Below are 24,261 nucleotides of genomic sequence, written 5' to 3'. Positions count from 1 at the left end.
GGCAGTGTCTGCAACAACCTCAACGTAGTGGGCACGGCAGCAGCATCAGACTGCCATGCGTGTCGCAATGGCTGCAATACCCGCATTCGCAATCACAACTTAAAACCATGTTTGGCACTTCAAAGGACACTCAACACTGTGTTAATTAAATGTAGTTATAAACAGAAAGAATTATGTGTGGAATAGATGGAAATAAACAAGATTAGTTTGGTCAATGGGCGGCCACATCGTGGGGGTTAGTCTGGCATTCTTTAACTCATCTAAAGACCGACATGACAACCAGGATACCCCCATACCTGTTTCCTTCAATCATTCCCAGGTCCCAGTTAGCATACACTAATGTATTTCAGATATTGAGTTTTGTTTGGTCTTAATGAGAGCTCTAATAGTACAAACAAAATCTGGTTTTATTCTGTGGTAGGTATTCCAAGTATTAAAACTACATCTGCAGCATCTTACAGAATGAGTGTTCATGTTATTTTAATAATAAAAGATAAAAGTTTAATTATTTTTTTATAAGTTATAAACCGTTTTTATAAATTATCTTGAATTATGAAAATAAACTGAAAATTGAACTCACACAAAGCAGTGGGATATACATTGAGTTCATCTTATAAAAAATGAATGTTAGAGAAAATGTTAAAAAATCAATGTTGCGAGCATTTTTCAACATTATTTTGTTGTTTCATAACTTCTCCAACAAATACCTATGTTATAGTAAAGTCTTACACACTACTACAGGCCAAAATACAAATTCCACATCAACCAAACAATCTCCTCGATATTATAATAATGCAGGCTAAAGTAGAACATGTCAACAAAATGCTCATGCATGGTTGTAGCTGCCTTGGAACAGACGAAAAGTCACTTTTGCAACATCCTTAGACTACGCCGATCCTCATACTTCCATTCATTTCCACGCGTCTTAAAAATTCATGCTATTATAAAAATAAATGCAAATTCATATAATATTAATTCATGGTGGCACTATGAGTCTTGTGTCTGTGGCAGAGAGTATAGACAAAAACCATGGCTTAACAACATGAAACAATTTTTTTTTCCTTTCCAAACTATTGATCAAACTTAATGGTTAAAAAACCCAATTAAAGGGTTCATGCGATCTTTATAATTTCAACAGATGGCCAAGCTTTGGAACTTTGATGCAAAGCTAGTGTAAGTATACTTTTACAGTTATTTCCATTCTGAATTTCTACATATACTCATTCATATGTGCGAAGCTATTCTGAATTCCTTCATTTGCATGAATCTCAGGAAAAAAACAATTCATGAATGGCAAGTTGTTCATTATCATCCTACCAACTAAATCAAGTTGACCAGAACGATGACAAAGAACGGTGGTAAAGGAGGAGGAAGACTTATTGAGACGGAGATCTTGTATCTACCTCTTGAATTGATAATCCAGATCTTGGTGAGGTTGCCGGTGAAGTCTCTTGTACGCTTCAAGTGCATTTCTAAGTCATGGTTTTCTCTTATCTCTGATCCTCTCTTTGCAAAAACACATTTTGAACTTACCGCCGCACACACTCGTAGAATTGTGTTTATAACATCAACCCTTGACGTTCGATCAATAGATTTAGAAGCGTCACTTAATGATGATAGTGCTTCTACTTCACCGAACCTTAATTTTTTGCTTCCCCAATCTGAGTATAATCTTGAAATTAAAGGTTCATGTAGAGGGTTTATACTTTTAAGTTGTTCTTCAAACATCTACATATGGAATCCATCCACTGGAGTTCACAAACAAATACCTTTGCCTCCTTTTGGTTCCAATGTAGATGCAAATTATTTTTATTGGTTTGGGTATGACGAGTTAACAGATGATTACTTAGTGGTTTTAATGTCCGATGATCCAAACTCAGCTAATTTTTTATCACACTTAGAGTTTTTTTCGTTGAGAGCTAATGCATGGAAAGAAATTGAGTGTACTACTGGTACTCACTTCCCTTATATGAATTCATGTGATGATCCTAGAGTAGGGTGGCTCTTCAATGGGGCTATTTATTGGTTGGCTTTTCGTCATGATATATCCATGAATGTTATTGCTGCATTTGATTTAATGGAAAGAAAATTTTTAGATGTGAATTTGCCAGATGATTTTGACCATGAACCTACCAATTGTGGTTTGTGGGTATTTGGAGAATTTCTTAGTCTAAGGGTTCTGGATTGTCATAATGATATAGTTGAAATATGGGTGATGAAAGAATACAAAGTTAATTCGTCTTGGGAAAAGACTCTTGTTCTTCCTATTGATGGCATTCCCTCTCAGTACTTTTACCCCTTAACCTCTACAAAAAGTGGTGATATTATTGGAACAGATGATGATACCGGATTGGTTAAGTATAATGACAAAGGACAGTTGTTAGAGCATCGTTCCTATTGTAACGATCCATGTGGATGCCAAGTGGTTATGTACACAGAGTCTCTGCTTTCACTTCCCGGTGACAATGAGCAAGCTTAAAAGATGAAGAAATAAGAAGAACGAGGTTGTAAAATACTATCACATGCCATTTTCTTGATATTTAATTATAGGGTTAAATATGTTTTTGGTCCCTATAAGTATATCAACTTTTCGTTTTAGTCCCTCTAAAATTTTCCTTCAACTTTTAGTCCCTATAAAATTTCAATCACTACTTTTGGTCCCTATTTTTAAGTTAATTTTTGTATTTTTTTTTAATGAAGTTATGCATAAATGTGTAGAATATCGTAAAAAAAATTCCCCCAAAAAATTATAATTTTTTAACAAAACATAAATTAATTATGAATATTTAATCATAAAACATATAAAAATTCATATTAAATTCATGTTTTGTTAAAAAATTCTAGTTTTTTTTTGTAGAGATTCTTATAATATTATGAGTTTTTCTGCAAAATTTTATTCAAAAATATAAATCCTACATATGAGTTTATTTTAAAAGAGGGACCAAAAGTGAAGATGGAAAATCTTTTAGGGACTAAAAGTTGAAGGAAAATTTTAGAGGGACTAAAACGAAAAATTAGTATATTTACAGGGACCAAAAACATATTTAAACCTTAAACCCTTGTGTGACTGCATTTGTAACATGAGCCAGTATGCACATGAGTTGTGTTAAATGTACTTAATAAGTTTGCTATTATTCAAATCAGGTTGTTTTAGAGTTTGTTTAGATCGTTAATTATCTATCCACTTAGTTAATAGTTAGTTTCTCTTTTTTAGCTTTCCTTTGTATTTTCCTGTTTTTTTTTTTAATTCTCTACTACTTCATTCCCTACATATACAAGAGGGATTGCACTGTGAAAAGTTCAGCTTCATCTTCGTTCAATAGCAGGCAAGCAACACAACTTATAGGGGAGCCAAATTTAACTAAAGCAATGTATCATCCAAGGACAACTCGAGGTCTAAGTACATTTAATAATAATTGGGAAATGACTATAACTTAGTATTACAGCATTGTCAATCAATTAGAGTTTTTTTTTTTTTTTTTTTAGGATTCCATGATTCACAATACTTTTTTTTGAACAATCATGATTCACAATACTTAGATTAACAATGTAGAAATTAACTGAGAGAATTATGTATGAAATGGAAATAAACAAGATTAAATTGGTCCATGGACAGCCACATCGTGGGGATTAGTCTAACATTCTTTAAGTGATCCAAGGCCGACATGCCAACCAAGAATATCCCTCCTGTTTCCTTGGATCAATCATTCCGAGGTTCTCGTTAGGCGTTAGCATATACTCCTTCCGGTCCTATTTACAATAGAAAGTTGAGTTTTTAGATACATTAAATAATGTATGTATCTAGTCAAGAACCTAAACCAAATACATAAATTATTTAATGTATCTAAAAAGTAAATTGTCTCTTGTAAATAGGATCGGAGGGAGTACTAATAAATAATGTATTTCAATATTAAATTTCGTTTCGTGTTAATCATATTAAGGAATGCTCAACTATAATAACCAAAAAAAAAAATGGTTTTACTATACTACTAAAGAGTCACATCGTCTAGGGCTGTATCAGGAGTAGAATTAGAATGACAAAATATAGTAGCACACGCCCCTCAACGTCCTATATTAGAAGTATATATGTGTGTCCGCACGCGCAATATGATGGACACTTCATATCTGTATTCACTTTCTTCTTTGGTAAGTCTCTTTTATTTGTGTTCAAGTTTCAACCACTTCTTTTGATATCAAGTATGAAACATGTTTTCCTGAAGACATTCTCAACCAACGAGAGATATGTAGACTCGGTTTGCAGGTTTGAAGAAAAAGAAAGAGAGGAAAATGGAAAAGTGGAAGGGTTGAAGGGTTTTGGGAGAGGATAGTTTTGAGCAGTTTTTTTTCTTCTTCATAATAAAAAATCCCTTCAAAATTGTATTGTAAAAAGATTTTGGAGAGCTTAGATAAATTCTTTAAATTAAACCTTTGTTGTATAATACTCACAAGATAAAAAAATACATACACACCATAAACATTCATTTATCATTCTCTAAAAAAATTAGTCTAAACAAAGATGAAAGACTTTTTCTAATTTTCTATTGACTCCCCTCCCGCAAAAGTCTTACCCGCCCATTCCCTCCCAACTCACAATCAGAACCTTAATCACAGTACGGTTTAAGAGGATGGTACGATGCCAACAGCCAATTTGGTTAGGGAAGAAGGCACAAAGCAAGATCAAATTTGATATAGCATATCAAATAACATTGGTAGTTTATTCGCACACAATTTTTTTTATCACCGGTGGTGCATCCATCCTTGTTGCATGCTCATTACACCCCATCATTAAAGTAAACCCATAACATAGGGATCTTCAGCCACCAAATGGCAAGCAAACAATTAAGTCTTCAATATTATAAAATAGGATAATGTTACATACAGTTCGAGCCTGACCTGTCTGTTGATTCTTTTAATAAAAAAACACATAATATTTTTATTTTAAAAATAGCCCTTAATGTGAACTGAGCTCACAAACGCTCGAGCTTTCAGCATTTAATCCCATCTAAAATCACCAATAATGCTCAAAAAAAGAGCCAGCTCAAATGGTCAATAACTAGAACATAATCACAGCAACAAATATCAGGCTCCTTCTCCTTCAACTAAGACGAACAACGGCTTGCCGCCCAGCTTTGCTCGCCCCTGAAATAAACCAAAAGCAGGAAAACAGTTAGCAATGAATTTTCAGCTGCAGCACACACGATTTGGTACTCAAGAGTATTCATGTGATGTACTTGGGCAGCTATTCTCAACACTTTTTTAAGTAGTCAAAAGCCAAGATAAACTATAGCTACAATCCATCCTAGTTACATACTTCAGTACAGTCCAGAAAACGTGAATGTAGAAGCTATGTCCTTTCTTTTAATTAAATAAATAAAAGTTAAAAAAAACCTACATAGACACGTGTTATCAATAATAAGACCATAGACATGTGTTATCAATAATAAGAGCAACACTAAGGGTACGAAACTCTAACAACCCATGTAATGAAATTATCAGTAGAGAGGAGTTCATGCAGTGATTTGCACTAGTACTATGTTTGTAAAACAAACATGTTAGATCAACGAACGAGAGCACCAATCAATCCTACTATTGATGAGTGCTGAACTCCAAAGTCCAAACAATATATCTTTGTTGCCTTTTTCCATTCCAGAATCAAGGAACATAAGAGACTAATGAGACATTCTTGGTTAGACATAATGCATATTCAGTTTGGGAACTAAACTGATAAAATCTAGTCAGATTGGAAAAATCTTATTAGGTGGTGCTTATACTAGAAAATGGGCTGAGCGCACAAATTACTCTGTAGACTGTTTTTTTTTTATGTCTCCTCAAAAACAAAATTTCAACATATAATTCAGTTTTTACCACCATCGTTCTAGGCTGACTTACAAAGATAACAGTCATCCAGATTCCAGTGTTCATTTAATTATTTTAAAAATATAAAATTAAAAGCTAAAAAAAAATATCATATGTGTAAGGAATAAATTGATCCAAACAACTAGTCAAGGAAACTACAAATATGTAAGGTTGTACTTGTACCTTTAATTCTGGTAATTCGATCACACAAGCGCACTCAACAACAGTCACCCCAACACGTTCTACAACAAAGAGAAAATAAAACAGAACAGCTGAGAATATATCGAAATCATGAAGTTAAGCATAAACATAGCATAAAATGCGCTTCCAAATAAAACAGTTACTTTAAAAAACAGTTATAGACTTATAGTGGTGGATCAAAAGATACGATTAGGTTCATCACCAGAAGTAAAGCATCCAATTGTCTCCACAGTAATGGAACATCATGCATGCAGTATATGTCTGAATGTATAAATAAAGAAGAAGAAAATAATGAAATCTTTGAACTGTGATAGGGTGATCTTTTTTTTTATTCATTTAATCCGCAAACAGAATGTGAATCATCTTTGAATATAATATACATCAAACCCTCCTGCCCACAGCACTTATCTTAAAAGAGATTAGATCCATCAAATGAAACTAAACAAGGAAAGGGGTGTAGGTCCCCTCCCAACTTATGCATAGCTATTAAAAAGAAGAATTAATCTACCCTACATTCACGTCAATGGATTTTTCTTTGTCAATAAAGCATTCATATTGACCAGTTTACCTAGTAGTTTAATCGCAGCACATAAGGTTCCACCAGTGGCTATAAGATCATCTATGACTAAGGCTCTTTCTCCAGTTTGTACAGCCCCTACGTGCATTTCTATTTTGTCAGTTCCATACTCCAAAGAATACTCTTCTGAGATAACCTCGCCTGAAAGAATAATTGAAACACATCCATTCAAACAAATCAGATATTTTCCCCAATCACAGAAACTGCAATTGCTATCAATTAGCATAGTGAAGTACAATACTTTAAATTGGAACGTCATATGAAATAAGGAGGTTCAAAGACCTCAAACCAAAATAATCTGATATATTGGGAGTTTTGAATAGGCTATATGCATAAAATGAATATAAAAGACAATTGCGCAAAGCATATACCTGGCAATTTTTTGGGTTTCCTCATTGGAACAAATTTTGCTCCAATCGCCAAAGCAATCGGTGGGCCAAAAATAAAGCCTCTTGCTTCAACGCCTGCATTATGTCATAAATATAACCATCAGATTAGACACAAATTAGTAACTTAATTTGAGAAGATTCAAAAACAGCAAAACTAAAAGAAAATGAAGCATATAGAATTCTAATCTATCAGAGAATAGAGTAGCTAAGCTACTGTTAAGCTATAACAGAATGTAATCAAATCGGTTATAACAATTGTTAAATGGGATTGGATCTCATCCCAAAAGCTGCCCAACCACGTATATACATACATCCAACAGTCCAGAAACCTGAGCAATGTGGGACTCCAGTACAACTTCAATACTCACCTTCACACCTAGCATGGGTCCTGGAACCAATTCCCACATTGCAATCCTTAACCTGGCTCTAATACCATATCAGGTTTTTATATTGAGCATAACTCGTCCTTAGAAAACCGGCTTGTAAGGTGGCTACTCAAGCTTTATAAACTCTTGTCAGACCTTATATATTTTTCTATGTGGGACTTGGCTTTTCCCCAATACATACCCGCAAGTCAGGCACTAAACGGCAAGTGGCACAATCGATAGGCTCTGATACCATGTTAATTGGGCTTGGATCTCATCCCAAAAGTTAGATCAACGGATGAGAGTACCAAACTACAAATATACACCAATACAACTTCAATATAAGTTATTGTCAGTTAAAGCTTAAGCTTAGTTTCTGATTGTATGTATAAACATCATGTCCAGGACACATTTCAGTAAGCATTATTGACATTGTGTTTGAAACCATTTATCACAAATTGCAGATTAGAAATGGAGAATAAAAAATGGATGACACCCATCATTCTCATAAAATCAAAAGTTCAACATAATACTCCTTCACGTTCTACTAAAATGGCTTTGTACATATACACTTAATTTAAGCATTGTTTTAAAGAAATTTCCAGTCTTAAATGATTGACATGAACTTCAATTTCCCTTGCCCTGATGTAAAAAAAAAAAATGTTAAGGGTAATGGTAAAAACATTACAAGATAAATTCACAAAGACTAAGCAAACAGAAACATGAAATCGTGGATAAAACGAAAACAGGGTAGAATTGATTGAAGAATACCTGCGACAACAGAAATGTTTTGATCTCTGTACCTCTCAACAAACAAATCAATGGTATCTTTGAAAGCCTTTGTATCCAAAAGCAGTGTGGTGATATCTTGAAACATAATCCCTAACAATAAGAAGATGAAATAAATGAATATATATATCTATAGATCAGGACAAAGAGAAGAGAAAAGTATTAACCTGGCTTGGGAAAATCGGGGATGATACGGATCGAAGATGAAATTCTAGCAATACGCGGATCTTGAGAATCCTTTGAAGCCATTTGTGAAGAAGTGGAGCGTATGGAATTGAAGCGAATCGAAGAAGAAGTTGAATTAGTGATCGTTAAAGAGAGTGATGGGAATCTAAGACAAGAGGGAAGAGTTAGAGTGACGGCTGAACCAAACAACAACAACTGATTTGAAGAGGAGGCGGAGGAGGAACACAACAAAAGCCTACTTGTTTGCATCCTCACTTTAATTTGCTTGTCATTATACTAGTAAATTACCAATATATCATCACTTTCCTTTTAATCTATCTATTTTTAGAATGTGGGATCATTTTTAATCGGACTTTACCTCGAAATACTAATTCAACTATTCTTAAAAATCAGAAAATCAACATTGAAGATATTTTACTTTACTTAATAGAGCGCATGAAAAAAAAAAAACAATTTAAAAAAACAATAACTTTTCGTAAATTAATCTCTAAATTATTAAATATCAAAATTAAATTGTATAATTTGTAATAGATGAACGTATAAATGTAAATTAATAGATAACATGCTTTAATTACCTTAAAAAATGGTTTAATTAATTGTTTGGTTGGTTTTATTTTGATGCTTTATGTATTAAGGTATTCTTAGGCGTAATATTTATTTGCTTCATCTTTTTCTTTAAAGGGAGAAGTTAGGCCAAACAATAATTTTGAAAAGCACTTGTTGAAAAAAAAACTTTTTTAGTTATATAAATGAGCTTCTAACTAAGAGATGAAAATTGTTGTACACATCTAATAGGGTTGAAACACACCAATAAAATATAAAATACCTCTTCGGCAGTTAACTACTGCGGAAACCTAAAATTGAACATTGATCTCATTTTTAATTGATTTAATTACCGAAAATAATGAGATGATTTAGCTTTAAAGACGTTGACCACTTTTGCTTTGCTAACTAATGTTGATTTGAAATTAATCTCGTATTAATTAGTGTTTTATTAATATTTAATGTGGATTTTAATAATATTTTCTAAGAATCCTTAATAAAAATCTCCTTCAAAAAGTAACAATTTTTAAGAAATAAACGGTCATTTGCTACGTCATTACTCAATTTTATTGAAAATTATAAAAAAAATTGATCATTTGCTTTTGGAGAAATTTGCATATCATCAGTAACTAAATAAAAAATAAACCTTGTGAAAAAATTATAAATTATACGCATAAATTATACTTCCTCCGTCCCAAATTATAAGCAAAAAAAATCAATTTTCTTTGTCCCAAATTATAAGCAAAAAATATCAACTTTTATCATATTTAATTACTATGTTTTTTCAAAAAATTATCTTTTCCAAAGGAAAATTAAATGCAAAGTGCATTCAATTTGCTATCTTTTTCATTTTCTCTATAATCAACTACCAGTGAAAATTGTTTTTACATCTTCTATAAAATTTATTTCAAAGATAACACAAAAAACTATGTTACAAACTAATATGTTTTAGTTTTCTTAATAAATGTGTTTTTTTTTGTTTATAATATGGGACGAAGGGAATACTTTCTATTTTGTCAAGTAGTTGTCCCGTAAGCGTAGCTTAGTTGATAGTTACTAGGGACATTACACATAAGAATTACAACGACTTTTATTTTTTATTTAAATAATGTGCAAAATAATATTCAAATGTTTAATTTTTACACTCATTGAAATGTTTTTTTACAGGATTTAAATGCTCTTTATTTTTTTTTGGTCAAGATTTAAATGTTATTCTTATTAAGGTATATATGCATAAGTATAATACCGTGGTTGTTTGAAATGTAGCAAAATAATGATTTAAACAATCAAAATCAATAAATATTAAAAATGGTAATTTCAGGTTTTCTCGGCAGTTAACTGCCGAAGTTTTCCTCGAAAGTTAACTGTCGAAATTTTCCTCGAGAGTTAACTGCATCCGTGTTTTTAATTCCTCGGCAGTTAACTGCCGCGGAGGCATTTACATCTTTTACAAGTGTTTTCAGCTTCTCATATGTGTGAACAACAATTTTCCAAAGAGATTGAGAGTTATTTTAGACAACTTTTTCGTAGCTTTTTCATATGATCAACTCTTCAATTCTTGTTTACAACTATTAATTTTCTATTTTATACCTCACTTTTATACATCAACCGTATAATTCACTCTAATTACTAAAGACTATATCAAACACATTTTAACCTAAAAAACAACTTTAATTTTATTTCAAAAGTTCTTGATCCTAACTTTAGGTTTAAAGCGGCTTCTATATCTAAAAAACCGGGTCAAGCTAACTTTAAAAGTTAGTACTAATGTTTTTAATGTTATATTAAGTTGTTCCTTTTTTAAAGTAACTCAAAAATATATTTTGTTTTGTTTTTTCTCACGCAATTGCAATATCCCTTATGCGACAACTAACATGTTGTGACATTGATACTTAATGGCTGCTCCTGTTTATTTTAATTTTTTTTTTGTCTATTGTGTATCAATAGTTTTGTTTTAATCCCAAATATTTAAATGTTATTTTAAATTTTTCTATATTTTTTTAAATTTTAGGATTTATGGCAGTTGATGTCGAGTCTGTTTAAAATAGGCTCATGAAAAGATTGATCTATTAATTTGATTCGTTGTTTAAGTAAGATACACATATTTTATGAGGTGGGTTCTAGATCGAGGGAAATGGTGACTTCCATTTAGTAGGTTTGGGCATAATTCACCTATCCGATTATGATTATAATCGCTCGACCTGTGTGGTCCAAACACGCTAACAAGCGAGTTACATCAGGTGGCTTGTGTGGTCTGATGTGGATTAAATTGTTTCCGTTCAAGTGGTTCAATTGGGTCTGCTAGTGTTTGAACTCAACCAAAGCATTAGTTGAAGAAATGGGATGCCTCAGTTCTAACTTGGTTGATAAAACTGAAATGAACGACGATTTACAAATACTCACATCATAATTTTTAAACTCTATCAGAAGATTAAATTGAATATGGAGCACCAGTCATGCTGTTGAGGAATACAAATCAAGTAGAAGGGTTATGCAATGGTCGTGAGGTTAAAATAATGACCAAAAAAATTAGTAGAAATGTTGCTACCTTCCAAGAATGTCAATGTCATCTTTATAATTACCGCAAACTTTCATACTCAGTCGAAGAAAATTCTCAATTATTGTATGATATTGATAAGTGCTAGAAAGTTGTAATTTAAATGAGTATTCAAAGCACTTTTGTTACTTGTTTTGCAAGTTATTGAGGGAAAAGCCGAGAGATAAGTGATTATTACCCTTTTACGCTTTAGATATCTTACTATGCCCATTTGTGCAGGATTTGAACTCAAGACACCAAACAAAGATGGAAAAATAGAGAAAAGTACAAAGAGGCAGAAAAATGAAGTCACTCGCCTCCAACTCACAATGGCGAGCAGCAAAAGCGAGCAGAGGCAGGAAGGTCAATTTACTCGCCACCAACTCACAATGGCAAGTCCAAAGGCGAGCAATTCCAGAGAGCAACAGAGATCACACGCCACCAACTCGCAACGGCGAGCTTAAGGAGAGAACACTCGCAATGGCGAACAAGAAAGGTGAGTCAAAGGCGAACAAGTTCCAGAGAGCATCAGTTTTTCACACGCCCTCAACTCCCAAAGGCGAATGGAAGGCGAGCAACTCGCAATGGCGAGTGCATTTACTCACAAGGCGAGTTAGGGCGACCTAAATTCCTCAAAGATGACGTGGCTCAAACCCAGTGGTGAAGTAACCTCAACTCGCCATTGCGAATGAAGTTACTCGCGAGGCGAGTTGATGCAGAACATGAATTCTATAAATAGCCCACTTGATCACTTCATTGAGATATCTTATTATTCTCATATTTTTCACTTGTAATACTTTTAGAGAGAGAGAGAGAGAGAGAGAGAGAGAGAGAGAGAGAGAGAGAGAGAGAGAGAGAGAGAGAGAGAGAGAGAGAGAGAGAGAGATATGGCATGTTCTTCATAGAGTGAGAGTGTTTGAAGGTGGATTCTTCCTCATTTGTTGAGAGATCACAAAGTTGTAATGAATCTTCCTCTTTCAATTCACTCTTGCAAAGCTTCCATGACAATGAGTAGCTAAATCTCCTTTGTTGGGATTAGAGTTACTTGATCTTAGCTAAACATGTAATTTGTTGATCTATAAATATATGGTTCTAGCATTTGATTTGATATTGATGTTATTCTTGCACTTTAATGCTTATGTTTGATTTAATTGTGATTGAGAAATACTTTTGAATCTAGGTTTAGAATAATCCTCTATCAAAACATAAGTTCTAGACATGAAATTGATGTTTTGATAATCACCTTTTGTATCCAAACTTAAAACTTTCTTATCATTCAATAGATTGAGAAATCATCGATTAAACGATTGCGTCCATGAAAATAAGTTGTTTCAATAACTTTGAATATGTAAAATATTCTAAGAAAATAAGATTATAATGTCCAAAGGAGTCAACGGATTGGATTGGTAAATGTACATGCAAAAATCTCAATCTTTTGTAATTGACATTTGATGCAACAGTAATTTGATAGTTCTAATATATATCTTGATGCAACGAGGATAGTATCAATATGATACAATTGTTGTTTTTATACACCAAATTATCTAACTAATTTTTAATGCAATGGAGACTTTTTTTTTTAGTGTCGGAGTTCGAATCCCGAACCTTACATATATTATATATTGTCCTTATCAACTGAGCTAAGTTCACGAAGACAATGCAATGGAGACTTATGCCTAGGGGCGAAGCTTTGCTCTACCTTTGGCTATCCAAAAAATATTTTTTATTTGAATAATTTAGTATAATGTGTAAGTAACTATCCAAATAATACATATATATTTAACTACCACAAATTAGTTTATTTATAAAAAAAACTAATAGAAAAGGAAAATTAAAAGATACCCACTTGTATGACACTTTTAATCATTTAAACTATTACAAAAAGAATTTTGCTAAAAATAAAAAATTTCAATTAGTTTTAATGGATCCAACAAATACTAACGGTTCAAATGGATCATCAGTTCATCACAATTAGTAGGGTCAATACAAACATTACAGAAAAATGGTTCGACATGTGCACGTGTCAAATAATATGTTTTGCCTGGTTTTTCTTTGACAAGCTTTGCCTGCAGGTTAGGCTCTAAGATCCAAATAGCATTACCAGTTTCTAGACTCTCATGACTTAAAGAATTCAAAAGAATATTAACTTCGTATTTGTTTCCTAACCTTATCCATCGGTTAAATTTCCAATTGTTTGCAAGTCAAAACCAAAAAATCAAAATTATCGTTCAAACAAAGAAATTGACTTGTTCACTTGCACAATGTACCTTCTCCATCCAGAAACTTCTATAGCCTGAGGCTGTTAATTTTCTTGGAACTGTGTTTAACTAAACTACAATGAATGTACGTGTGAAAATATTTTGAGAAATGAAGAACGTGAGATAAATTTTTAACGTGTGATGTTTATAAATATTTTATCAATAAAAAAGTAAGTGTTAAGAGGATTAAAACGAAAATGATTATAATACTTTTCAAATATTTTTATCTTTTTCGTATGGATTAAGACATGCCTGTGAAACATATTTTTAGAGAAACAAACTTCAATAGGAATTGGCAACCATATGTTGTTGCAAAGATTTTTCTTTAATTTACGATGAGCGAGTAGAGGCTCACTTTTTTTTTCCCTTTTGTTTAAAATGACGAATGTTAATTATTAAATTAGATTAATATTTATTCATTTGTTTGAATTTGAACAAAACACCTCAAACTCCTTATATCTTAGCTCAAACGTCTTGAACTATTCAAGCCCTAGTTGATGCTCATTTGTTAGCTGACTGCAGTGGAGTTACTATTATGTGTTTGATTAATTTGTAATCATTTTTTCTTCCTAGACTTTGGTCATATTGTAATAAAAGAAAAAAAATAATAACAACAATGAACATAGCAGTAACACTCCTTCAAAAAAAAACATAGCAGTAACACCATTAGCGGAAACACACATGCATTTTGTTCCAAAGCTGCAAATTTTTGGGACACGATAGGCTTAGAAAATCTGATCCGTGAGCTTCTCCTTCTGGCGAATGATTTTACTAAGTTTTTTTTTTTTTTTTAAATCGGCAAATATTACTAAACGTCATCCCTACAAGACATAAGGTATGGACGAAACAAGATACAATATAGACGGTTACTAAGTTGTTGTTTGATCTGTTTGAGAGGTTATCTTCCCAACAACTTAACATCTAGCTGCGATGCTTCTTTGAAGTTTATGGAAGAGCCGCAACTCAAAACTTTGGGAAGCCATGGATATTTCCTCCATTTTCATCCTTTCTAGAGCAAAAGACACACTACTAGAGTGGAGTTGTATGCGACGTGCAAAAATTCAGAGGTTCAATTGGCAACATTCCACTTCATGGGTGAAACCACATATGGGTAGAATAAAATGCAACGTAGATGTGGCTTTGTTTAACAACAAAACAATCGTGGGATATGGTACGTGCTTTAGAGATTTTTTCAGACAGCTATTATATATAGTAAATTTCGTTACTTACTATCCGCTGTCAGTGTTTTAGAAGCTAAATCTATTGCTTTAATTACTAGAATCTCTTAGTGTGGCAATATCAAATGTATGGCATAATGTCTTGTTTGAAAGATATTGTAAGACCTTAGCTGAAGTCCTCACTTCACCAATTGGTCCCACCAATGAATTTGGTCACCTCATTCCAGTTGTTGTAGTTTTTTTGACTGATAATTCCGATTTTGCAGTGTCGTTCATTAGAAGGTAATCAAATAAAGTTGTTATAGTATTGTTAGAGCATCTTTATCCCACACTAGTCCTATATTTTTTATGATGTACTCTTTGATTTTGAATTAAATGCATTAAGTTTACTTCTAAAAAAAACAGTAGCACTATATTGGAAAATCTGAAAAAATAAAAAAAGTTAAACCAATTTTAGTCCTTCAAATATTGTATTAATACGATTTTATTTTCTCTTCTTTTGCGATCTTTTTTTTTTTTTGACAAATCTTCTTTTGCGATCTTAATAATTCTTATTTTCTTCAATCCGACATATAGATAGACTACTTTTCCTACGTGGAAACCTATAATGCCATGAGGCATATGTGTGACATCATGGTTATGACTGCTAAAATTTTAGTATTAAATCCCAGTAAAAAATCATCTGTCTTAAGTTTTTACGAAGAAAAAAACCGTAGATAAAAAAAAATCATATTTCAAAATTTGTTTTAGATCTTTAAATTATTATTTTCGCATATTGTCAATCTTCTTTAGTGTCTTTTGTGTTTCTGACTTTCTGTCATTTTAACACGAATTTGTTTGTTTTAATTTCTCGTTTTTGTATAGTGTGATTTGATTTTCAGTGTTAGTGCAGTGTTGATTTGATTTTGATTGGAATATTAGTTTTTATCAAGTGCAAATCAAATCAATGAGTATTTCAGAGACTAAAATATGGTCATGTTTGTAGACATATGTACTTTATTGTTTTATGCTATTAACATGTATGATATTAGTTTGTTCGCATATTCATTCCTTTTGTTTTTAGCGACTTTATAAATTTATATTGCATATTCCGACTTCATGCGCTCTGTACGGACAAGTTGCAGTCTAGATCACGCGTGGTCGTGCTCAAACCACACAACCAATGAGAGGTTTTGAATCACAAATTAATGGGCCTGGTGAGCAAAGAAATGCCCATTAAGTCAAGAAATCCTGGACTATAAAAAGGGGCACTCTATAAAAAGGGGCACTTAGGAGGCACGAGATAGGATTCATGTTTCTTGAACAATGTATCTTTCATCTAAGTCTTATTTAGAGTGCTCTAAATATATATTTTTTATGTTAGAACTCGTTTTGATTTCTCAAAATTTTTAAAACTCAAAAATAAAACTAAAATTGTTTTTTATTGTTAAAAATTTCAAAATAAAAAACCACTCTGAACTTTGTAGTTTAATTTCCCTTACAACAAGTGTGAGTTCAGTATGAATCTAAGTTTTTAAGGTAGCTAGAAACTAGTTAATTAGGTACGTAGTAGCTATTAATCAATTAGAGAAGATCATATATACACTATACATCATAACAAACCCACCCACCTGCTGTTGCTGATGCTTGTTTGTTACAAGAAAAATCACTCATGTAATCTCGCCGGTTTCATCTCTATCACCCCAAAAATCATTACAGGTCCATATGGTGATGCCCCCAAATTGTTTTCAATTTTAAACATTTTTCTTATTAATCTTAATTGCAATTTGCGATACATATTGTATAATGAATGCCCCCAAATGAACAATGCATGAATGATCACTCACTCACTCACTTTCCAAGTTGCCAAATGGAAACATAGTATGTATACATTGCAATTGCATTTTAGTACAACGTATACATTAAAAGTCGGCTACAATGACATTGACTAAGAAAAGTCGTTGGTGGCTAGTTCACACATACTGCCCTACCGGCTGCTGTTGACAAACACTGTTTCGGACCAACTTCCCTAATCATGTTCAAGTTAAAAAAAAAAACAATTAACATAAACAAAGAAAAATCCTTATTGTACTTTTCACCTATTTTGACTTTTGAACGTGGAGTCAGTCTACCTTACTTTCCCTCATTTGTACACTCTTCTACTATCTAATCTCAACTTCTTTTTAGTCAAATAAAAAATATCTTACTCGTTTTAAAAAAAAACTTAGTTGGTACAACAACACTTTTTTTAATGATAAGGTACAACAACACTTTATTTGACTGAACTTAAGGTCCACTGCTACTGGCCAACAAAGAAAACTACTCCTATTATAACACACACACGAGTAAAACACGTGCTCCAATCTTCTCCACATGTAATAATCTTCTTAATTAAGTAATTTTATATTTCAAGTGCACCATTGCGCCTACTTTCTCGGCACCTGTCAAGTAACTTCCTCTCCAATTCTCATCTCCTCTCATTGTATATAAACCCACCACACCACAACCATTCTTCACTATCACACTCCATCAAAAAAATAATCACTTCTCTCTCAAAATCTCCTTTTGCTTCTACTTTCACTTGCGTAACGCTAACTAAGTCTTCTTGAGTGTTCTTTTTTCATCATCTATGGCTATGGAAGCACTTAACTCACCAACCACCGCTACTCCTTTCACACCCTTTGAGGAACCAAATCTGAGTTATCTTGAAACACCGTGGACGAAAGGTAAACGTTCAAAGCGTTCTCGTATGGATCAATCTTCATGCACTGAAGAAGAGTATCTCGCTCTTTGTCTCATCATGCTTGCTCGCAGCGGAAACAACAACGACAACAAGACTGAATCGGTGCCGGTGCCGGCGCCGCTAACCACCGTTAAACTCAGTCACAAATGCTCAGTCTGCAACAAAGCTTTTTCATCTTATCAAGCCCTAGGTGGACACAAAGCCAGTCACCGGAAAGCTGTTATGTCCGCAACCACCGTTGAAGATCAGACCACCACCACTTCATCTGCCGTGACTACCAGCTCTGCATCCAACGGTAAGAACAAGACTCATGAGTGTTCCATCTGTCACAAATCCTTTCCTACTGGACAGGCTTTGGGAGGACACAAGCGTTGTCACTACGAAGGCAGCGTTGGTGCCGGTGCCGGAAGTAGCGCTGTAACTGCCGCCTCTGAAGGAGTTGGATCGTCTCACAGTCACCACCGTGATTTTGATCTTAACCTACCGGCTTTTCCGGACTTTTCAAAGAAGTTTTTCGTGGATGACGAGGTTTCTAGTCCTTTACCTGCTGCAAAGAAGCCCTGTCTTTTCAAGCTTGAAATTCCTTCTCATTACTGATCAATAATAGATCCAATTTTATTGTTATTATTAGTAATAATTATTATCGCTTAGGGCATAGTTATTTTCTTTTTTCTTTCAATTATTTTGGATCAATTTGTTCTGTACATACAAATTGGGACTGGCTTTAAAATGTAGACAGTGAAAATTCAATTCAATTGATTTATTTTTATTTAATTTGGTGGAAATTTATCGAATTTGTTCGTATATGATATGATTGATGCTATGTGTATGATAATTTAGAATATACGCGTGATCGGTGCAGTAATAACTTATTAATTAAGTCTCATAAAAAAAACGTATTAATTCAGTTAAAACCGCGTGCGTGACGGTTATTACTGTTGTGACAATGGAAACTACTACTATAGTAGTGGCATTTCCTCATTTATGAAAATAATTAAAGTTTATATTTAGTGTCTTAATGATTAAGATTGAGAGAAGTAGTTAAAGGATTGGGGTCTGAGTGGATGACATGGGTGAAACACAGAGGATGTGTCGTGTTTGATGTGAGGATAAGAACGATGAATTGGATTTGGCTTTTTTGTACAAGCTGGGATGATAAAGACACACGTGGTATTTACTCATCCTGAAATGTTTTTTTTATAGCATCATTCATTCACATTGTGTGTATTTGGCTAGTCTTGTGACGCGTCATTGAATAGTTCTAATTAAGGCAAGGGATTTTTAAGGCCGAAATTTTGGATTCATTCCTTATGTGAAAGAACTAAAATGAATGGGAAACTTCCTTAAATAGTCTTGTGATGTTGGGGATAACAATTGAAAATTTCTTACTATTATTTACTACCATGCACGTGGAGTGTATTGTAAATTTTGGTTTGATTCCGTGTATTCTACTACTGTTACTAACTTGTTTCCAACTCTAAGAGTTCAATTCTTAGTGGTATTGTTTATTTAGAGAAATTGCCAAATCGCAATTGCACGCCGTATGTGACATTAAATAAAAATGGTAAGAAAAGGAAAATGCGTGTTTTAGTTGGTAAATGTCAAACACTGATCGTGGGGTTGGATTCGCGTTAAATTGAATGAACCGTGCTAATTTCAAGCTTTAAAATATGATGATGAACTCTATCTGCCTTACGCGTCTAGGGTAAAGCCCCTAAGCCTTTGTTTGAGAGTTTGGAGGGGAGGGGAAGATTTTGGAAAAAAGGAATGAACAAATGGAAGAAATAGAAGACATTGAAAGGAGAAGACTTTGGAGGTTAGTTTTTTATTCATAATAAAAAATCCATCTCATTTGGGGAACTCAAAAATTGTGTTGAGGGAGGGTTTTGAGGGTTATGGAGGGTTTATATGAATTTTTCAAATTCAATCTATGTTGTTATAATATTCTTAAAATTTTTGAAGGAATAATATTCTTAAAATTAAAAGTATATTAATCATAAGTATTAGTTTATCATTCTCTAAAAAACCGTTCTTTCAAAAAAATGTGAATTTTTTGTCCATTTTTCTATATATTTCCAACCTCCAAAACCCTCCCCTCTCTTCCCCTCCAAACTCCCAAACAAAGCTTAAAGAGGTCCATTTGACATCATTCACAATAGAATGATGCTATTTTAATTTTTCCCTTTTTTGATTAATAGAATGTTTTTCTCTTTTTGTTTTTTTAGGAAATGTTTTTCTCTTTAATTGACATTAATGTGTTATTATTTTTTCCAATCGATATTATTATTTTTGCAACAAAAGGAGACGTGAATATGATGCTTTTTTTTTTTTGTGATGGTCGGGGTTTGAACCCCAGACCTTATATATATTAGGCTAAAATATGGTTTTGGTCCCTGCAAATATAGCGAATTTGAGTTTTGGTCCCTGGTAAAAAAAAATTGAAATCAATCCCTGCAAAATTTTTTGTTTTTTAAAAAGGTCCTTGATCCCACTTTCTTGTCTGTGTCTGATTTTTGCATACGTGTCACCTGTTGACTGTTCAATTTTGCTCATGTGGCAGCCATGTCATTTAAAATCAATTTTTAAAAAACAAAAAACATATTTACTTAATAAAAATTAAAAAAATAATTTTTATTAATTGAAAATAAATATAATTGAAGAATTAGGGGGGAAAATTCTAGGGTTTCTCATTTCCCCCTTTTCTTCTCAATCGTTCCTTTTCTTCTCAATCTTCTTCTCAATCACCCTTTTCTTTTCAATCATTCCATCCATCTTCATCCTTTCCTTCAATCGTCGTTCCTTTTCTACCGTGAATCTACCTTCAATCGCCCTTCCTTGTCTTCTTCATTCTGTTCTTGCTACTCGACCTTGTTCTTCAGTTTTCATCGACCAGAAATGTCAAGTAGCAGAGGTGGGTATTCAGGAAGTAGAGGGTCACAGTCGTATTCAATCTCAAGAAATGGAGCAAGTCACAGTCAAGGTTGTCGTCGCAGTCACTGTCGTATATTGGAAAATGAGGTTGATTCGTTGTCAGTTATGCTACCAGCTTGTGACTGCACTTTACCAATGAAGGCTTACATTGCCATCACTGACGCGAATCAAGGTCGGATGTTTTGGAGGTGTCGTAACTGGAACAACAAGGTGAGTTTATGAACAGATTACTTGTTTCATTAATGTATTGTTGTCCTATTTTTTGATTAATTTTGTACTGGATTTATTCAACAGACTATGTGTACCTGCAATTTGTACATCTGGGACGATGATATTATACCTGGTGTTACATCAATGATCAAAGTTACACCTGCAATAGATAGGTCAATGGATGGAAGGAAAAATCAAGTTTGCAACAAATGTGAAAACATTGATGAAGTCATGAAGGCATTCGAGTCGAATGAAATTGCGAAATGGAAGACAAAATATGAGGATGAGAATAAGAAGGTTAAATGGATGTCATTGATCACGATCATTAGCTGGGTTTTCTTTGTATGGTTTGAAAAAATTTAGGTGGTTGTTTGGGTTAAGTTGGTTGTCTTTGTTTAGGTTGTTAAGAAGTTATCTTAGTTTGTTTGTAATTTGATGTTTTAGTATCTTGATGTTTAAGTATCTTTATGTTTAAGTACTCATGTGTAAGAACTTTAATGTACCTCTATGGTTAATTGAATGAAAAAGTTTCATTGTGTTCATTGTGTTATTTTGTCATTGCTTAAGCCATGAATGCAACTGCTATTCATCTATGACTATGTATAAGCCGTAACAAATACAACAAAAAGTAAAAACACCTTAATCATCTAAAATAAAAGTAACTGTTATAGAGAAAATACCAAATAGATATATGCATCAAAATAAGGCACTGTCATAAGCCATTACATACAAAATAGAGGCATTTAGGCCATTGTCTGAAGCCATTGCATCAAAATAAGGCATTGTCTAAAGCCATTACATCAAAATAAGGCATTGTCTACAATCATTACATCATAATATGGAATATACTAGTCAGCTAGTTCTCCTGAGTGAGTTCCCCATTATCTTCTACTCCAACTTCAATAGGATTTGATTCAACAGTTCCTGGTGCACATTCCTTTGGTTGTGGTCCAAAGTAACATGTCCTCCCACTCCTTCTAAGATGATTGAAATTGTAAACTGGCACTTTGGAAGTTGATTTTGAAGTAGATCCTTCACAACAAGTCCTTCCTTTCCATGTCAAGTTGGTGGCTGCCTTCTTTTTGAGTTGAGTAACATCATAGATTATCCCTAATTTCTAAAACATGTTTCAGGTATGTAAAATGTCTCGGAAATTAGGTTAGTGTGCTGAATAAAGTAGATTCATTGCACCCACATGTTTTATTCTTTGTTTATTTCATGGTTGAGCATAGGTGGTTGGACTAAAACTGTCATTTCTGTGCGTTTCTGGAGTTAGAAATAGGGAGATAGGACTAAAACTGCAAAAAAACATATAGTTTAAAGACGATTTTGTTCGATTTAAAAGAGGTATGACCATTTTCGTGAGTTGGTCAAAATGGTAGGACCAAAAGTGTAATTAAGCCTATTCAATTTGGTGTTTTAGGAGGCTTTTCAAAATATTTACACGCCGTTTTTAATTTGATTTGATTTTCTACTGTTTGGATAATTTAGAGAAAAATAAATGGTTAAATTTTCCAACAAAAGGAGGATCGTCTGGATAATATTCTTAACAAAATTAAGATTCAAACATAGTGATGATAGTTGAAGGTAAAACACACCGACTTTTAGTTTAACTACCATGTGTAGCCCAATCCCCTTTTATGATTGGAAGGTGTCTAGTAATGCAATTTTTCTTGGCTTCCTCTTTGGCTTTTTAGACTCTATTTAATGTAATTGTTACTTGTTCTTCTCTGCTTTTCTTTGCGACTCCTTTTGCGAAGAGTGTAAAGATGTCTTGGTTAATATAATTTAATGGTTTAATTGATTTGTCAGTCCCTTAATTTATTTCTTTTATTCAATTTGGTCTCATAAGTTTTAACTTTTTCAAACACGTTCCTTAACTTATTTCTTTTGTTCAATTTGGTCCAATTTTGATAATTTTAATCCCCTAAAAAAAGAGACCGTTGGATTATGGAGGTCTATTAGATTTTATAGTGTATCACCCACACCTAATTTATTTACTTTCTTCTTCTTCCATCATCTTCATCTACATTCATCCTTCATTAATATTCATCAATAAAACTCAGGACGAAAAAATTTAAACCTACTATTTCATCACTACACCACCATCATTGTCATCTTCATCTATCATCATCAACACCCTCCAATCACTCCACCATAACCATCCCAAAATCAAAAGAAGAAAAATCCATTATTTTTCAAAACAATAAACAACAACGTGTCATAGGTTCAAAAAATCAAACACAAAAATCAAACACCTCTCATGTTTTTTGGGCAGCTCTCACAAACTCTCCCTCCTCTGTAAATCTCTCTCACCCGAGTTCACTGACCACTGTCGTCCCACTCGTCGGCCTATGGCCATCGACGTGGCATCCCACTGTATCTATCTCCGATCCCATACAACTAGATCTGGCCTCACCAAATCTCCTCTCCACCACCACGTCGTTTCAACACCACCATGGCTCTCCGATCCCACCGTCCTTAGCAATCACCAACGTCGTTTTCACCACCACCACTACATCCTTCTTCTCCGACCAACTCACACACAACCACCAACATCCTTCTTCCACTTGGATCTCAACCACCATACCTCATCTTTCTTCTAGTATCCCACGACAAACAACATGCCTCCTTCTTCGGTGACACTGGGTCGTCGTCCTTTATGGCTTTATTTATTTAAAAAAGGCTGGAATTTGAGTTTATTGATTATGCAACAATTCATGTTTTGATGTTGAGAATGGTGTGGTAGAGTTGTGTCATACTGAAGCTTCTGAGTTTTGTTTTTTGTTGAAGGGTAGTGTAATACTTTGTTATCTAAATTAGTTGATATGAAATGTGATGGAAATGAGATTTAGTGATTTAATTTGATGATTTTGGGTTTGATTTGAAGGGGGCGGCTAGTATAATGTTTGGTTTTTGTGTTTCTCCTTTTGGGGTGTGCTTATGTTCCAGGGGTGTTTTGTTTGGGATCTTGCCTTGTTGGTTCTTTGGTTTTGCTGTGTTGTGGTGTTCTTTGGCTATGGGAAAGGTTTTTTTTTTTGGTAGTGCCATTTGGATTGGATTGGGGAACAGTTTGGGATTGCGGAAATGAGAATTCATGATAAATCTAGAGATTGGAATTGGAAGAGTGTGATTTGAAATTGAATCTGGATTTTTTTATTTTATTTTATGAAGATGCTGGAAGAGTGTGATTTCAATTTTGAAATTGAATCTGGAGATTTGAATTTGGAAGAGTGTGATTTGATAGATGAATGAAGATGAAGAAGAAAGTAAATAAATTAGATGTTGGTGATACACTATAAAATCTAATAGACCTCCGTAATCCAACAGTCTTTTTTTTTTTAGGGGATTAAAATTATCAAAATTGGACCAAATTGAACAAAAGATAAAGGACGTGTTTGAGAAAGTTAAGACTTATGAGACCAAATTGAATAAAAGAAATAAGTTAAGGGACATGCAGATCAATTAAGCATAATTTAATTGACTTAAACATTGCATTGGTCCTTGCACTTTCATCAGA

At 33.4% G+C, this 24,261-nt stretch overlaps 4 protein-coding genes across 4 annotated transcripts; 3 read left to right on the top strand and 1 right to left on the bottom strand.

The window, feature by feature from the left end:
• The first annotated feature begins 948 nt into the window (after positions 1-948).
• On the top strand, positions 949-2,651 carry LOC25489955 (F-box/kelch-repeat protein At3g06240). The gene is made up of 2 exons (XM_013606318.3): positions 949-1,173; positions 1,273-2,651. Exon 2 carries the CDS (start codon positions 1,343-1,345, stop codon positions 2,477-2,479), a length of 1,137 nt encoding a protein of 378 aa, XP_013461772.1. The 5' UTR covers positions 949-1,173; positions 1,273-1,342; the 3' UTR covers positions 2,480-2,651.
• A 2,161-nt stretch (positions 2,652-4,812) lies between these two features.
• On the bottom strand, positions 4,813-8,642 carry LOC25489954 (adenine phosphoribosyltransferase 1). The gene is made up of 6 exons (XM_013606317.3): positions 8,345-8,642; positions 8,160-8,270; positions 7,006-7,098; positions 6,626-6,775; positions 6,040-6,098; positions 4,813-5,139 (listed from the first exon to the last, which is right to left on the bottom strand). The coding sequence occupies exons 1-6, from the start codon at positions 8,610-8,612 to the stop codon at positions 5,080-5,082; spliced, it is 741 nt and encodes a 246-aa protein (XP_013461771.2). The 5' UTR covers positions 8,613-8,642; the 3' UTR covers positions 4,813-5,079.
• Positions 8,643-17,171: 8,529 nt separating this feature from the next.
• On the top strand, positions 17,172-18,374 carry LOC25489953 (zinc finger protein ZAT10). Its single transcript, XM_013606316.2, has one exon. The coding sequence runs from the start codon at positions 17,487-17,489 to the stop codon at positions 18,195-18,197; it is 711 nt and encodes a 236-aa protein (XP_013461770.1). The 5' UTR covers positions 17,172-17,486; the 3' UTR covers positions 18,198-18,374.
• Positions 18,375-20,247: 1,873 nt separating this feature from the next.
• LOC25489952 (uncharacterized) lies at positions 20,248-21,219 on the top strand. The gene is made up of 2 exons (XM_013606315.3): positions 20,248-20,741; positions 20,826-21,219. The coding sequence occupies exons 1-2, from the start codon at positions 20,496-20,498 to the stop codon at positions 21,102-21,104; spliced, it is 525 nt and encodes a 174-aa protein (XP_013461769.1). The 5' UTR covers positions 20,248-20,495; the 3' UTR covers positions 21,105-21,219.
• Positions 21,220-24,261: the final 3,042 nt, after the last annotated feature.

This window comes from Medicago truncatula, chromosome 3, assembly GCF_003473485.1.
Source record: "Medicago truncatula cultivar Jemalong A17 chromosome 3, MtrunA17r5.0-ANR, whole genome shotgun sequence".
NCBI lineage: Eukaryota > Viridiplantae > Streptophyta > Magnoliopsida > Fabales > Fabaceae > Medicago > Medicago truncatula.
Note: the sequence above shows the minus strand (reverse complement) of the source record. Positions and strands in the feature narration are given on the sequence as shown.

Bases quoted from the DNA above. Each gene is read 5' to 3' on its own strand.
- LOC25489955 (XM_013606318.3), top strand. From the start codon at position 1,343: ATGACAAAGAACGGTGGTAAAGGAGGAGGAAGACTTATTGAGACGGAG.
- LOC25489954 (XM_013606317.3), bottom strand. From the start codon at position 8,612: ATGCAAACAAGTAGGCTTTTGTTGTGTTCCTCCTCCGCCTCCTCTTCA. The intron at 6,776-7,005 runs GTATATGCTTTG...TTATTCTTTCAG, and splicing joins GAAACCCAAAAAATTGCCAG to GCGAGGTTATCTCAGAAGAG. The intron at 5,140-6,039 runs GTACAAGTACAA...GGTTTATTTCAG, and splicing joins TCGAATTACCAGAATTAAAG to GGGCGAGCAAAGCTGGGCGG.
- LOC25489953 (XM_013606316.2), top strand. From the start codon at position 17,487: ATGGCTATGGAAGCACTTAACTCACCAACCACCGCTACTCCTTTCACA.
- LOC25489952 (XM_013606315.3), top strand. From the start codon at position 20,496: ATGTCAAGTAGCAGAGGTGGGTATTCAGGAAGTAGAGGGTCACAGTCG. The intron at 20,742-20,825 runs GTGAGTTTATGA...TTTATTCAACAG, and splicing joins GTCGTAACTGGAACAACAAG to ACTATGTGTACCTGCAATTT.